The following is a 15,617-nucleotide window of genomic DNA, read 5'->3' on the forward strand; positions in this document are numbered from 1 at the left end:
TTCAGCCTCTCTACTAACATAACCTCCAGCCTCTCTGCTAACATAACCTCCAGCCTCTACTAACATAACTTTCAGCCTCTCTACTAACATAACCTCCAACTCTCTACTAACATAACAACCTCCAACCTCTCTACTAACATAACCTCCAGCCTCTCTACTAACATATCCAACCTCTCTACTAACATAACATCCAACCTCTACTAACATAACCTCCAACCTCTCTACTAACATAACCTCCAACCTCTCTACTAACATAACCTCCAACCTCTCTACTAACATAACCTCTCTAACAACCTCTCTACTAACATAACCTTCAACCTCTCTACTAACATAACCTCCAACCTCTCTACTAACATAACCTCCAACCTCTCTACTAACATAACCTCCAACCTCTCTACTAACATAACCTCCAACCTCTCACTAACATAAACCTCCAACCTCTCTACTAACATGATCAACCTCTCTACTAACATAACCTCCAACCTCTCTACTAACATAACCTCAACCTCTCTACTAACATAACCTCCAACCTCTACTAACATAACCTCCAACCTCTCTACTAACATAACCTACCAACTCTCTGCTAACATAACCTCCAACCTCTCTACTAACATAACCCCAACTCTCTACTAACATAACCTCCAACCTCTCTACTAACATAACCTCCAGCCTCTCTACTAACTATAACCTCCAACCTCTCTACTAACATAACCTCCAACCTCTACTAACATAACTTCCAGCCTCTCTACTAACATAACCTCCAACCTCTCTACTAACAAACATCAACCTCTCTACTAACATAACCTCCAACCTCTCTACTAACATAAATCCCAACCTCTCTACTAACATAACATCAACCTCTCTACTAACATAACCTCCAACCTCTCTACTAACATAACTCCCAACACCTCTACTAACATAACCTCCAACCTCTCTACTAACATAACCTCAACCTCTCTACTAACATAACCTCCAACCTCTACTAACATAACCTCAACCTCTCTACTAACATAACCTCCAGCCTCTCTACTAACATAACCTCCAGCCTCTCTACTAACATAACTCCAACCTCTCTACTAACATAACCTCCAACTCTCTACTAACATAACCTCCAACCTCTCTACTAACATAACCTCCAACCTCTCTACTAACCAACCTCCACCTCTCTACTAACATAACCTCCAACCTCTCTACTAACATAACCTCCAACCTCTCTACTAACATAACCTCCAACCTCTCTACTAACATAACCTCAGCCTCTCTACTAACATAACCTCCAACCTCTACTAACATAACCTCCAACCTCTCTACTAACATAACCTCCAGCCTCTCTACTAACATAACCTCCAGCCTCTCTACTAACATAACCTCCCAACCTCTCTACTAACATAACTATCAACCTCTGCTAACATAACCTCCAACCTCTCTACTAACATAACCTCCAACCTCTCTACTAACATAACCTCCAACCTCTCTACTAACATAACCTCCACCTCTCTACTAACATAACCTCCAACCTCTCTACTAACATAACATCTCTCAACCTCTCTCCTAACATAAATCCAGCCTCTCTACTAAATAACCTCTAACCTCTCTGCTAACATAACCTCTCTAACAACCTCTCTACTAACATAACCTCCAACCTCTCTACTAACATAACCTCCAACCTCTCTACTAACATAACCTCCAACCTCTCTACTAACATAACCTCCAACCTCTCTACTAACATAACCTCCAACCTCTCTACTAACATAACCTCCAACCTCTCTGCTAACATAACCTCCAACCTCTCTACTAACATAACCTCCAACCTCTCTACTAACATAACCTCCAACCTCTCTACTAACATAACCTCCAACCTCTCTACTAACATAACCTCCAACCTCTCTACTAACATAACCTCTCTAACAACCTCTCTACTAACATAACCTCTCTAACAACCTCTCTACTAACATAACCTCCAACCTCTCTACTAACATAACCTCTCTAACAACCTCTCTACTAACACATGACACACTACAGCTCTGAGCTTATACAGTATTTTATAGTAGAGAGAGAGAGAGACAGAGAGAGAGGGACAGAGATAGAGAGAGAGAGAGAGGGAGAGAGAGAGATAGGAGAGAGAGAGAGAGAGAGAGAGAGAGAGAGTTGGTGAGAGAAAGAGAGGTGATGGAGAGAGAGAGAGAGAGAAGAGAGAGAGAGGAGAGAGAGAGGGAGGGGGAGAGAAAGAGAGAGGGAGAGTGGAGAGAGAGAGAGAGAGGAGGAGAGAGGAGAGAGAGGAGAGAAGTTGGTGAGGGAGAGAGAGGGATGGGAGAGAGGAGAGAGAGAGAGGAGAGAGGGATTGGAGGAGGACAGAGGGAGGATACAGAGAGAGAGGAGAGAGAGAGGTCAGGAGGAGAGGAGAGAGAGCAGAGGGAGAGAGAGAGAGGAGGAGAGAGAGAGATGGAGAGAGAGACGAGAGAGAGAGAGAGACGGGAGGAGAGAGAGAGAGAGAGAGAGAGAGAGACAGTGAGAGAGAGAGAATGGTAGAGAGCCTTGAGGAATACTCTTTAGCTGTAATTGAATTTTTGCCAAATAATTACTCTAGTTCACTACAGCACACCCAGCAAACCTGGAACATTTCAAGAACATTACATTCCTATTAAGTTTTATCTAACATTAGGATGATAGCATACCAAATACATTCAGAGAATGTTTTGATAACAAAATCTAATTATTTATAAAAAATGTTAAAAAATGTTTTAAATGAAATAACCTTGGAATGTCCTCCTAACGCTAACTAAAATGTTGTGCAACATCTGTAACAACCACCACAGAACATTCCCCAAACGTTCTCATTAGGTTTCCAGGTAATGTAGTGTCACAACGTACCAGTAATGTTTTCCCAGCAAACCAAAATTAGTTATTTAATGGTTCCCAGAACATGTGATTAGGTTGTGGGAACATTGTGCGTACAACAGTGTGGGTACAGTTGTGATGACATTCACACAATTTTTCAGTTAGGTTCCACATGACATCCTCTTAATGTTGTAAGAATTAAATAAGTACGTTTTTATGTTTGTTTTAAGTTTAACATAATATCATTTACATTTACATTTACGTCATTTAGCAGACGCTCTTATCCAGAGTGACTTACAAATAGGTGCATTCACCTTATAGCCAGTGGGATAACCACTTTACAATGTTATTATTATTATTATTATTATTATTTATTTTTTATTATTATATTTTTTTTGGGGGGTTGGAGTAACGGGGGTAGAAGGATTACTTTATCCTATCCCGGTATTCCTTAAAGAGGTGGGGTTTCAAATGTCTCCATTGATGTTCACTCAATAAACATGTAACCTTATTTGGAGGTCCTGAAAACATTTCAAGAACATTTAGACCATATTATTTGTTTTGGGAACCTACAGTATCTCGTAATTAAATTTATTTTATTTTTTATTAATTAAAGTAATTTCGTATTTATTATGCATCCCCATTAGCTGCAACCAATACCTGGGGTCCAGCAAAACATTACAAACATTCACTCTCTCTTAATTTCCTCTCTGTTCCAGTCACTCACCTCTTCTCTCTCTCCTTTTCCTCTCTGTTTCAGTCTCTCACCTCACCTCTCCTCTCTCTTCTTTTCCTCTCTGTTTCAGTCCCTCACCTCTCCTCTCTATTCTTTTCCTCTCTGTTTCAGTCCCTCACCTCTTCTCTCTCTTCTCTTCTTTTCCTCTCTGTTTCAGTCCCTCACCTCTCCTCTCTCTTATTTTCCTATCTGTTTCAGTCCCTCACCTCTCCTCTCTCTTCTTTTCCTCTCTGTTTCAGTCCCTCACCTCTCCTCTCTCTTATTTTCCTTTCTGTTTCAGTCCCTCACCTCTCCTCTCTCTTCTTTTCCTCTCTGTTTCAGTCCCTCACCTCTCCTCTCTCTTCTTTTCCTCTCTGTTTCAGTCCCTCACCTCTCCTCTCTCTTATTTTCCTCTCTGTTTCAGTCCCTCACCTCTCCTCTCTCTTCCTTTCCTCTGTTTCAGTCCCTCACCTCTTCTCTCTCTTCCATTCCTTTATGTTTCAGTCCCTCACCTCTCCTCTCTCTTATTTTCCTCTCTGTTTCAGTCCCTCACCTCTTCTCTCTATTCTTTTCCTCTCTGTTTCAGTCCCTCACCTCTCCTCTCTGTTCCTTTCCTCTCTGTTTCAGTCCCTCACCTCTTCTCTCTCTTCTTTTCCTCTCTGTTTCAGTCCCTCACCTCTCCTCTCTCTTATTTTCCTCTCTGTTTCAGTCCCTCACCTCTCCTCTCTCTCCTTTTCCTCTCTGTTTCAGTCCCTCACCTCTTCTCTCTCTCCTTTTCCTGTCTGTTTCAGTCCCTCACCTCTTCTCTCTCTTATTTTCCTCTCTGTTTCAGTCCCTCACCTCTTCTCTCTATTCTTTTCCTCTGTTCCAGTCCCTTACCATTCCTCTCTCTTCTTTTCCTCTCTGTTTCAGTCCCTCACCTCTCCTCTCTCTTATTTTCCTATCTGTTTCAGTCCCTCACCTCTCCTCTCTCTCCTTTTCCTCTCTGTTTCAGTCCCTCACCTCACCTCTCCTCTCTCTTCTTTTCCTCTCTGTTTCAGTCCCTCACCTCTCCTCTCTCTTCTTTTCCTCTCTGTTTCAGTCCCTCACCTCTTCTCTCCTCTTCTCTTCTTTTCCTCTCTGTTTCAGTCCCTCACCTCTCCTCTCTCTCTTATTTTTCCTATCTGTTTCAGTCCCTCACCTCTCCTCTCTCTTCTTTTCCTCTCTGTTTCAGTCCCTCACCTCTCCTCTCTCTTATTTTCCTTTCTGTTTCAGTCCCTCACCTCTCCTCTCTCTTCTTTTCCTCTCTGTTTCAGTCCCTCACCTCTCCTCTCTCTTCTTTTTCTCTCTCTGTTTCAGTCCCTCACCTCTCCTCTCTCTTATTTTCCTCTCTGTTTCAGTCCCTCACCTCTCCTCTCTCTTCCTTTCCTCTGTTTCAGTCCCTCACCTCTTCTCTCTCTTCCATTCCTTTATGTTTCAGTCCCTCCACCTCTCCTCTCTCTTATTTTCCTCTCTGTTTCAGTCCCTCACCTCTTCTCTCTCTTCTTTTTCCTCTCTGTTTCGTCCCTCACCTCTCCTCTCTGTTCCTTTCCTCTCTGTTTCAGTCCCTCACCCTCTTCTCTCTCTTCTTGTCCTCTCTGTTTCAGTCCCTCACTTCTCCTCTCTCTTATTTTTCTCTCTCTGTTTCAGTCCCTCACCTCTTCTCTCTATTCTTTTCCTCTCTGTTTCAGTCCCTCACCTCTCCTCTCTGTTCCTTTCCTCTCTGTTTCAGTCCCTCACCTCTTCTCTCTCTTCTTGTCCTCTCTGTTTCAGTCCCTCACCTCTTCTCTCTCTCCTTTTCCTCTCTGTTTCAGTCCCTCACCTCTTCTCTCTATTCTTTTCCTCTGTTCCAGTCCCTTACCATTCCTCTCTCTTCTTTTCCTCTCTGTTTCAGTCCCTCACCTCTCCTCTCTCTTATTTTCCTATCTGTTTCAGTCCCTCACCTCTCCTCTCTCTCCTTTTCCTCTCTGTTTCAGTCCCTCACCTCTCCTCTCTCTTATTTTCCTCTCTGTTTCAGTCCCTCACCTCTTCTCTCTCTTCTTTTCCTCTCTGTTTCAGTCCCTCACCTCTTCTCTCTCTTATTTTCCTCTCTGTTTCAGTCCCTCACCTCTCCTCGCTCTTCTTTTCCTCTCTGTTTCAGTCCCTCACCTCTCCTCGCTCTTCTTTTCCTCTCTGTTTCAGTCCCTCACCTCTTCTCTCTCTTCCATTCCTTTGTGTTTCAGTCCCTCACCTCTTCTCTCTCTTCTTTTCCTCTCTGTTTCAGTCCCTCACCTCTTCTCTCTTTTCTTTTCCTCTCTGTTTCAGTCCCTCACCTCTCCTCTCTCTTCTTTTCCTCTCTGTTTCAGTCCCTCACCTCTCCTCGCTCTTCTTTTCCTCTCTGTTTCAGTCCCTCACCTCTTCTCTCTCTTCTTTTTCTCTGTTTCAGTCCCTCACCTCTCCTCTCTCTTCTTTTCCTCTGTTTCAGTCCCTCACCTCTTCTCTCTCTTCCATTCCTTTATGTTTCAGTCCCTCACCTCTCCCGTCTCTCCTTTTCCTCTCTGTTTCAGTCCCTCACCTCTTTTCTCTATTCTTTTACTCTGTTTCAGTCCCTCACCTCTCCTCGCTCTTCTTTTCCTCTCTGTTTCAGTCCCTCACCTCTTCTCTCTCTTCCATTCCTTTATGTTTCAGTCCCTCACCTCTTCTCTCTCTTCTTTTTCCTCTCTGTTTCCAGTCCCTCACCTCTCCTCTCTCTTCTTTTCCTCTCTGTTTCAGTCCCTCACCTCTTCTCTCTCTCCTTTTCCTCTCTGTTTCAGTCCCTCACCTCTCCTCTCTCTCCTTTTCCTCTCTGTTTCAGTCTCTCACCTCTACTCTCTCTTATTTTCCTCTCTGTTTCAGTCCCTCACCTCTTCTCTCTCTTATTTTCCTCTGTTTCAGTCTCTCACCTCTCCTCTTTCTTCTTCTCCTCTGTTTCAGTCCCTCACCTCTCCTCTCTCTTCTTTGCCTCTCTGTTTCAGTCCCTCACCTCTCCTCTCTCTTATTTTCCTCTCTGTTTCAGTCCCTCACCTATTCTCTCTCTTCTTTTCCTCTCTGTTTCAGTTCCTCACCTCTCTTCTCTCTTCTTTTCCTCTCTGTTTCAGTCCCTCACCTCTCCTCTCTCTTCTTTTCCTCTCTGTTTCAGTCCCTCACCTCTCCTCTCTCTTATTTTCCTCTCTGTTTCAGTCCCTCACCTCTTCTCTCTCTTCTTTTCCTCTCTGTTTCAGTCCCTCACCTCTCCTCTCTCTTATTTTCCTCTCTGTTTCAGTCCCTCACCTCTCCTCTCTCTTCTTTTTCCTCTCTGTTTTCAGTCCCTCACCTCTCCTCTCTCTTATTTTCCTCTCTGTTTCGTCCCTCACCTCTTCTCTCTCTCCTTTTCCTCTCTGTTTCAGTCCCTCACCTCTTCTCTCTCTTCTTTTCCTCTCTGTTTCAGTCCCTCACGTCTTCTCTCTTCTTTTCCTCTTTCAGTCCCTCACATCGCCTCTCTCTTATTTTCCTCTCTGTTTCAGTCCCTCACCTCTCCACTCAATTATTTTCCTCTCTGTTTCAGTCCCTCACCTCTTCTCTCTCTTCTTTTCCTCTCTGTTTCAGTCCCTCACCTCTCCTCTCTCTCCTTTTCCTCTCTGTTTCAGTCCCTCACCTCTCCTCGCTCTTCTTTTCCTCTCTGTTTCAGTCCCTCACCTCTCCTCGCTCTTCTTTTCCTCTCTGTTTCAGTCCCTCACATCTTCTCTCTCTTATTTTCCTCTGTTTCAGTCCCTCACCTCTCCTCTCTCTTCTTTTCCTCTCTGTTTTAGATCCTCACCTCTTCTCTCTCTTATTTTTTTCTGTTTCAGTCCCTCACTTCTTCTCTCACTTATTTTCCTCTCTGTTTCAGTCCCTCCCCTCTTTCTCTCTCTTCCATTTGCTTTGTGTTTCAGTCCTTCACCTCTTCTCTCTCTTCTTTTTCCTCTCTGTTTCCGTCCCTCCCTCTCTTCTCTCTTCTCTTACTCTCTGTTTCAGTCCCTCCCCTCTCCTCTCTCTTCTTTTCCTCTCTGTTTCAGTCCCTCACTTCTCCTCGCTCTTCTTTTCCTCTCTGTTTCAGTCCCTCACCTCTTCTCTCTCTTATTTTTCTCTGTTTCAGTCCCTCACCTCTTCTCTCTCTTATTTTTCTCTGTTTCAGTCCCTCACCTCTCCTCTCTCTTCTTTTCCTCTGTTTCAGTCCCTCACCTCTTCTCTCTCTTCCATTCCTTTATGTTTCAGTCCCTCACCTCTCCTCTCTCTTCTTTTCCTCTCTGTTTCAGTCCCTCACCTCTCCTCTCTCTTCTTTTCCTCTGTTTCAGTCCCTCACCTCTTCTCTCTCTTCCATTCCTTTATGTTTCAGTCCCTCACCTCTCCTCTCTCTTCTTTTCCTCTCTGTTTCAGTCCCTCACCTCTCCTGTCTCTCCTTTTCCTCTCTGTTTCAGTCCCTCACCTCTTCTCTCTCTTCTTTGACTCTGTTTCAGTCCCTCACCTCTCCTCGCTCTTCTTTTCCTCTCTGTTTCAGTCCCTCACTTCTTCTCTCTCTTATTTTTCTCTGTTTCAGTCCCTCACCTCTCCTCTCTCTTCTTTTCCTCTCTGTTTCAGTCCTTCACCTCTTCTCTCTCTTCCATTCCTTTATGTTTCAGTCCCTCACCTCTTCTCTCTCTTCTTTTCCTCTCTGTTTCAGTCCCTCACCTCTCCTCTCTCTTCTTTTCCTCTCTGTTTCAGTCCCTCCCCTCTTCTCTCTCTCCTTTTCCTCTCTGTTTCAGTCCCTCACCTCTCCTCTCTCTCCTTTTCCTCTCTGTTTCAGTCTCTCACCTCTACTCTCTCTTATTTTCCTCTCTGTTTCAGTCCCTCACCTCTTCTCTCTCATATTTTCCTCTGTTTCAGTCTCTCACCTCTCCTCTTCCTTCTTCTCCTCTGTTTCAGTCCCTCACCTCTCCTCTCTCTTCTTTTCCTCTCCTTTTCAGTCCCTCACCTCTCCTCTCTCTTATTTTCCTCTCTGTTTCAGTCCCTCACCTCTCCTCTCTCTTATTTTCCTCTCTGTTTCAGTCCCTCACCTCTTCTCTCTCTTCTTTTCCTCTCTGTTTCAGTCCCTCACCTCTTCTCTCTCTTCTTTTCCTCTCTGTTTCAGTCCCTCACCTCTCCTCTCTCTCCTTTTCCTCTCTGTTTCAGTCCCTCACCTCTCCTCGCTCTTCTTTTCCTCTCTGTTTCAGTCCCTCACCTCTTCTCTCTCTTCTTTTCCTCTCTGTTTCAGTCCCTCACCTCTCCTCTCTCTTCTTTTCCTCTCTGTTTCAGTCCCTCACCTCTTCTCTCTCTTCTTTTCCTCTCTGTTTCAGTCCCTCACCTCTCCTCTCTCTTCTTTTCCTCTCTGTTTCAGTCCCTCACCTCTCCTCTCTCTTATTTTCCTCTCTGTTTCAGTCCCTCACCTCTCCTCTCTCTCCTTTTCCTCTCTGTTTCAGTCCTTCACCTATTCTCTCTCTTCTTTTCCTCTGTTTCAGTCCCTCACCTCTCCTCTCTCTTCTTTTCCTCTCTGTTTCAGTCCCTCACCTCTTCTCTCTCTTCTTTTCCTCTCTCTTTCAGTCCCTCACCATTCCTCTCTCTTCTTTTCCTCTCTGTTTCAGTCCCTCACCTCTTCTCTCTCTCATTTTCCTCTCTGTTTCAGTCCCTCACCTCTCCTCGCTCTTCTTTTCCTCTCTGTTTCTGTCCCTCACGTCTCCTCTTTCTTCTTTTCCTCTCTGTTTCAGTCCTTCACCCCTTCTCTCTCTTCTTTTCCTCTCTTTTTCAGTCCCTCAACTCTCCTCTCTCTTCTTTTCCTCTGTTCCAGTCCCTCATCTCTCCTCTCTCTTCTTTTCCTCTCCGTTTCAGTCCCTCACCTCTCCTCTCTCTTCTTTTCCTCTGTTTCAGTCCCTCACCTCTTCTCTCTCTTCCATTCCTTTATGTTTCAGTCCCTCACCTCTCCTGTCTCTCCTTTTCCTCTCTGTTTCAGTCCCTCACCTCTTCTCTCTCTTCTTTTACTCTGTTTCAGTCCCTCACCTCTCCTCGCTCTTATTTTCCTCTCTGTTTCAGTCTCTTGCCATTCCTCTCTCTTCTTTTCCTCTGTTTCAGTCCCTCACCTCTCCACTCTCTTATTTTCCTCTCTGTTTCAGTCCCTCACCTCTTCTCTCTCTTCTTTTCCTCTCTGTTTCAGTCCCTCACCTCTCCTCCCTCTTCTTTTCCTCTCTGTTTCAGTCCCTCACCTCTTCTCTCTCTTCTTTTCCTCTCTCTTTCAGTCCCTCCCACCTCTCCTCCCTCTTCTTTTTCCTCTCTGTTTCAGTCCCTCACCTCTTCTCTCTCATCTTTTTCCTCTCTGTTTCAGTCCCTCACCTCTTCTCTCTCTCCTTTTCCTCTCTGTTTCAGTCCCTCACCCTCTTCTCTCTCTTCTTTTCCTCTCTGTTTCAGTCCCTCCACGTCTTCTCTCTTCTTTTTCCTCTTTCAGTCCCTCACATCGCCTCTCTCTTATTTTCATCTCTGTTTCAGTCCCTCACCTCTCCTCTCAATTATTTTCCTCTCTGTTTCAGTCCCTCACCTCTTCTCTCTCTTCTTTTCCTCTCTGTTTCAGTCCCTCACCTCTCCTCTCTCTCCTTTTCCTCTCTGTTTCAGTCCCTCACCTCTCCTCGCTCTTCTTTTCCTCTCTGTTTCAGTCCCTCACCTCTTCTCTCTCTTCTTTTCCTCTCTGTTTCAGTCCCTCACCTCTCCTCTCTCTTCTTTTCCTCTCTGTTTCAGTCCCTCCACCTCTCCTCTCTCTTATTTTCCTCTCTGTTTCAGTCCCTCACCCTCTCCTCTCTCTCCTTTTTCCTCTCTGTTTCAGTCCCTCACCTCTCCTCTCTCTTATTTTCCTCTCTGTTTCAGTCCCTCACCTCTTCTCTCTCTTCTTTTCCTCTCTGTTTCAGTCTCTCACCTCTCCTCCCTCTTCTTTTCCTCTCTGTTTCAGTCCCTCACCTCTCCTCGCTCTTCTTTTCCTCTCTGTTTCAGTCCCTCACCTCTTCTCTCTCTTCCATTCCTTTGTGTTTCAGTCCCTCACCTCTTCTCTCTCTTCTTTTCCTCTCTGTTTCAGTCCCTCACCTCTCCTCCCTCTTCTTTTCCTCTCTGTTTCAGTCCCTCACCTCTTCTCTCTCATCTTTTCCTCTCTGTTTCAGTCCCTCACCTCTTCTCTCTCTCCTTTTCCTCTCTGTTTCAGTCCCTCACCTCTTCTCTCTCTTCTTTTCCTCTCTGTTTCAGTCCCTCACGTCTTCTCTCTTCTTTTCCTCTTTCAGTCCCTCACATCGCCTCTCTCTTATTTTCATCTCTGTTTCAGTCCCTCACCTCTCCTCTCAATTATTTTCCTCTCTGTTTCAGTCCCTCACCTCTTCTCTCTCTTCTTTTCCTCTCTGTTTCAGTCCCTCACCTCTCCTCTCTCTCCTTTTCCTCTCTGTTTCAGTCCCTCACCTCTCCTCGCTCTTCTTTTCCTCTCTGTTTCAGTCCCTCACCTCTTCTCTCTCTTCTTTTCCTCTCTGTTTCAGTCCCTCATCCTCTCCTCTCTCTTCTTTTTCCTCTCTGTTTCAGTCCCTCACCTCTCCTCTCTCTTATTTTTCCTCTCTGTTTCAGTCCCTCACCTCTCCTCTCTCTCCTTTTCCTCTCTGTTTCAGTCCCTCACCTCTCCTCTCTCTTATTTTCCTCTCTGTTTCAGTCCCTCACCTCTTCTCTCTCTTCTTTTCCTCTCTGTTTCAGTCTCTCACCTCTCCTCCCTCTTCTTTTCCTCTCTGTTTCAGTCCCTCACCTCTCCTCGCTCTTCTTTTCCTCTCTGTTTCAGTCCCTCACCTCTTCTCTCTCTTCCATTCCTTTGTGTTTCAGTCCCTCACCTCTTCTCTCTCTTCTTTTCCTCTCCGTTTCAGTCCCTCACCTCTCCTCTCTCTTCTTTTCCTCTCTGTTTCAGTCCCTCACCTCTCCTCTCTCTTCTTTTCCTCTCTGTTTCAGTCCCTCACCTCTTCTCTCTCTTCTTTTTCCTCTCTGTTTCAGTCCCTCACCTCTCCTCTCTCTCCTTTTCCTCTCTGTTTCAGTCCCTCACCTCTCCTCGCTCTTCTTTTCCTCTCTGTTTCAGTCCCTCACCTCTCCTCGCTCTTCTTTTCCTCTCTGTTTCAGTCCCTCACCTCTTCTCTCTCTTATTTTCCTCTGTTTCAGTCCCTCACCTCTCCTCTCTCTTCTTTTCCTCTCTGTTTTAGATCCTCACCTCTTCTCTCTCTTATTTTTTTCTGTTGCAGTCCCTCACTTCTTCTCTCACTTATTTTCCTCTCTGTTTCAGTCCCTCCCCTCTTCTCTCTCTTCCATTGCTTTGTGTTTCAGTCCTTCACCTCTTCTCTCTCTTCTTTTCCTCTCTGTTTCAGTCCCTCCCCTCTCTTCTCTCTTCTCTTACTCTCTGTTTCAGTCCCTCCCCTCTCCTCTCTCTTCTTTTCCTCTCTGTTTCAGTCCCTCACTTCTCCTCGCTCTTCTTTTCCTCTCTGTTTCAGTCCCTCACCTCTTCTCTCTCTTATTTTTCTCTGTTTCAGTCCCTCACCTCTTCTCTCTCTTCCATTCCTTTATGTTTCAGTCCCTCACCTCTCCTGTCTCTCCTTTTCCTCTCTGTTTCAGTCCCTCACCTCTTCTCTCTCTTCTTTTACTCTGTTTCAGTCCCTCACCTCTCCTCGCTCTTCTTTTCCTCTCTGTTTCAGTCCCTCACTTCTTCTCTCTCTTATTTTTCTCTGTTTCAGTCCCTCACCTCTCCTCTCTCTTCTTTTCCTCTCTGTTTCAGTCCCTCACCTCTTCTCTCTCTTCCATTCCTTTATGTTTCAGTCCCTCACCTCTTCTCTCTCTTCTTTTCCTCTCTGTTTCAGTCCCTCACCTCTCCTCTCTCTTCTTTTCCTCTCTGTTTCAGTCCCTCCCCTCTTCTCTCTCTCCTTTTCCTCTCTGTTTCAGTCCCTCACCTCTCCTCTCTCTCCTTTTCCTCTCTGTTTCAGTCTCTCACCTCTACTCTCTCTTATTTTCCTCTCTGTTTCAGTCCCTCACCTCTTCTCTCTCATATTTTCCTCTGTTTCAGTCTCTCACCTCTCCTCTTCCTTCTTCTCCTCTGTTTCAGTCCCTCACCTCTCCTCTCTCTTCTTTTCCTCTCCTTTTCAGTCCCTCACCTCTCCTCTCTCTTATTTTCCTCTCTGTTTCAGTCCCTCACCTCTCCTCTCTCTTATTTTCCTCTCTGTTTCAGTCCCTCACCTCTTCTCTCTCTTCTTTTCCTCTCTGTTTCAGTCCCTCACCTCTCCTCTCTCTTATTTTCCTCTCTGTTTCAGTCCCTCACCTCTCCTCTCACTTCTTTTCCTCTCTGTTTCAGTCCCTCACCTCTTCTCTCTCTTCTTTTCCTCTCTGTTTCAGTCCCTCACCTCTTCTCTCTCTCCTTTTCCTCTCTGTTTCAGTCCCTCACCTCTTCTCTCTCTTCTTTTCCTCTCTGTTTCAGTCCCTCACGTCTTCTCTCTTCTTTTCCTCTTTCAGTCCCTCACATCGCCTCTCTCTTATTTTCCTCTCTGTTTCAGTCCCTCACCTCTCCTCTCAATTATTTTCCTCTCTGTTTCAGTCCCTCACCTCTTCTCTCTCTTCTTTTCCTCTCTGTTTCAGTCCTTCACCTCTCCTCTCTCTCCTTTTCCTCTCTGTTTCAGTCCCTCACCTCTCCTCGCTCTTCTTTTCCTCTCTGTTTCAGTCCCTCACCTCTTCTCTCTCTTCTTTTCCTCTCTGTTTCAGTCCCTCACCTCTCCTCTCTCTTCTTTTCCTCTCTGTTTCTGTCCCTCACGTCTCCTCTTTCTTCTTTTCCTCTCTGTTTCAGTCCTTCACCCCTTCTCTCTCTTCTTTTCCTCTCTTTTTCAGTCCCTCAACTCTCCTCTCTCTTCTTTTCCTCTGTTCCAGTCCCTCATCTCTCCTCTCTCTTCTTTTCCTCTCCGTTTCAGTCCCTCACCTCTCCTCTCTCTTCTTTTCCTCTATGTTTCAGTCCCTCACCTCTCCTCTCTCTTCTTTTCCTCTCTGTTTCAGTCCCTCACCTCTTCTCTCTCTTCTTTTTCTCTGTTTCAGTCCCTCACCTCTCCTTTCTCTTCTTTTCCTCTGTTTCAGTCCCTCACCTCTTCTCTCTCTTCCATTCCTTTATGTTTCAGTCCCTCACCTCTCCTGTCTCTCCTTTTCCTCTCTGTTTCAGTCCCTCACCTGTTCTCTCTCTTCTTTTACTCTGTTTCAGTCCCTCACCTCTCCTCGCTCGTATTTTCCTCTCTGTTTCAGTCTCTCGCCATTCCTCTCTCTTCTTTTCCTCTCTGTTTCAGTCCCTCACCTCTCCTCCCTCTTCTTTTCCTCTCTGTTTCAGTCCCTCACCTCTTCTCTCTCTTCTTTTCCTCTCTGTTTCAGTCCCTCACCTCTCCTCCCTCTTCTTTTCCTCTCTGTTTCAGTCCCTCACCTCTCCTCTCTCTTCTTTTCCTCTGTTTCAGTCCCTCACCTCTTCTCTCTCTTCCATTCCTTTATGTTTCAGTCCCTCACCTCTCCTCTCTCTTCTTTTCCTCTCTGTTTCAGTCCCTCACCTCTCCTGTCTCTCCTTTTCCTCTCTGTTTCAGTCCCTCACCTCTTCTCTCTCTTCTTTTACTCTGTTTCAGTCCCTCACCTCTCCTCGCTCTTATTTTCCTCTCTGTTTCAGTCTCTTGCCATTCCTCTCTCTTCTTTTCCTCTGTTTCAGTCCCTCACCTCTCCACTCTCTTATTTTCCTCTCTGTTTCAGTCCCTCACCTCTTCTCTCTCTTCTTTTCCTCTCTGTTTCAGTCCCTCACCTCTCCTCCCTCTTCTTTTCCTCTCTGTTTCAGTCCCTCACCTCTTCTCTCTCATCTTTTCCTCTCTGTTTCAGTCCCTCACCTCTTCTCTCTCTCCTTTTCCTCTCTGTTTCAGTCCCTCACCTCTTCTCTCTCTTCTTTTCCTCTCTGTTTCAGTCCCTCACGTCTTCTCTCTTCTTTTCCTCTTTCAGTCCCTCACATCGCCCCTCTCTTATTTTCATCTCTGTTTCAGTCCCTCACCTCTCCTCTCAATTATTTTCCTCTCTGTTTCAGTCCCTCACCTCTTCTCTCTCTTCTTTTCCTCTCTGTTTCAGTCCCTCACCTCTCCTCTCTCTCCTTTTCCTCTCTGTTTCAGTCCCTCACCTCTCCTCGCTCTTCTTTTCCTCTCTGTTTCAGTCCCTCACCTCTTCTCTCTCTTCTTTTCCTCTCTGTTTCAGTCCCTCACCTCTCCTCTCTCTTCTTTTCCTCTCTGTTTCAGTCCCTCACCTCTTCTCTCTCTTCTTTTCCTCTCTGTTTCAGTCCCTCACCTCTCCTCTCTCTTCTTTTCCTCTCTGTTTCAGTCCCTCACCTCTCCTCTCTCTTATTTTCCTCTCTGTTTCAGTCCCTCACCTCTCCTCTCTCTCCTTTTCCTCTCTGTTTCAGTCCCTCACCTCTCCTCTCTCTTATTTTCCTCTCTGTTTCAGTCCCTCACCTCTTCTCTCTCTTCTTTTCCTCTCTGTTTCAGTCTCTCACCTCTCCTCCCTCTTCTTTTCCTCTCTGTTTCAGTCCCTCACCTCTCCTCGCTCTTCTTTTTTCCTCTCTGTTTCAGTCCCTCACCTCTTCTCTCTCTTCCATTCCTTTGTGTTTCAGTCCCTCACCTCTTCTCTCTCTTCTTTTTCTCTCCGCTGAGTCCCTCACCTCTCCTCTCTCTTCTTTTCCTCTCTGTTTCAGTCCCTCACCTCTCCTCTCTCTTCTTTTCCTCTCTGTTTCAGTCCCTCACCTCTCCTCTCTCTTCTTTTCTCTCTGTTTCAGTCCCTCACCATTCCTCTCTCTTCTTTTCCTCTCTGTTTCAGTCCCTCACCTCTTCTCTCTCTCCTTTTCCTCTCTGTTTCAGTCCCTCACCTCTCCTCTCTCTTCTTTTCCTCTCTGTTTCTGTCCCTCACGTCTCCTCTTTCTTCTTTTCCTCTCTGTTTCAGTCCTTCACCCCTTCTCTCTCTT

The 15,617-nt window shown here is 45.6% G+C and overlaps 1 protein-coding gene across 1 annotated transcript in view; it reads right to left on the minus strand.

The window, feature by feature from the left end:
- Nucleotides 1–2,578: 2,578 nt before the first annotated feature.
- LOC121554535 (disks large homolog 4-like) overlaps nucleotides 2,579–15,617 on the minus strand; it is a 114,691-nt gene continuing 101,652 nt past the window's right edge. The window contains exon 5 of the mRNA XM_045211808.1: nucleotides 2,579–2,611. Coding sequence (XP_045067743.1) covers nucleotides 2,579–2,611 — 33 coding nt within the window. The remainder of the gene's footprint in view (nucleotides 2,612–15,617) is intronic.

This window comes from Coregonus clupeaformis, chromosome 39 (assembly GCF_020615455.1).
Source record: "Coregonus clupeaformis isolate EN_2021a chromosome 39, ASM2061545v1, whole genome shotgun sequence".
In the NCBI taxonomy this organism is placed as follows: domain Eukaryota; kingdom Metazoa; phylum Chordata; class Actinopteri; order Salmoniformes; family Salmonidae; genus Coregonus; species Coregonus clupeaformis.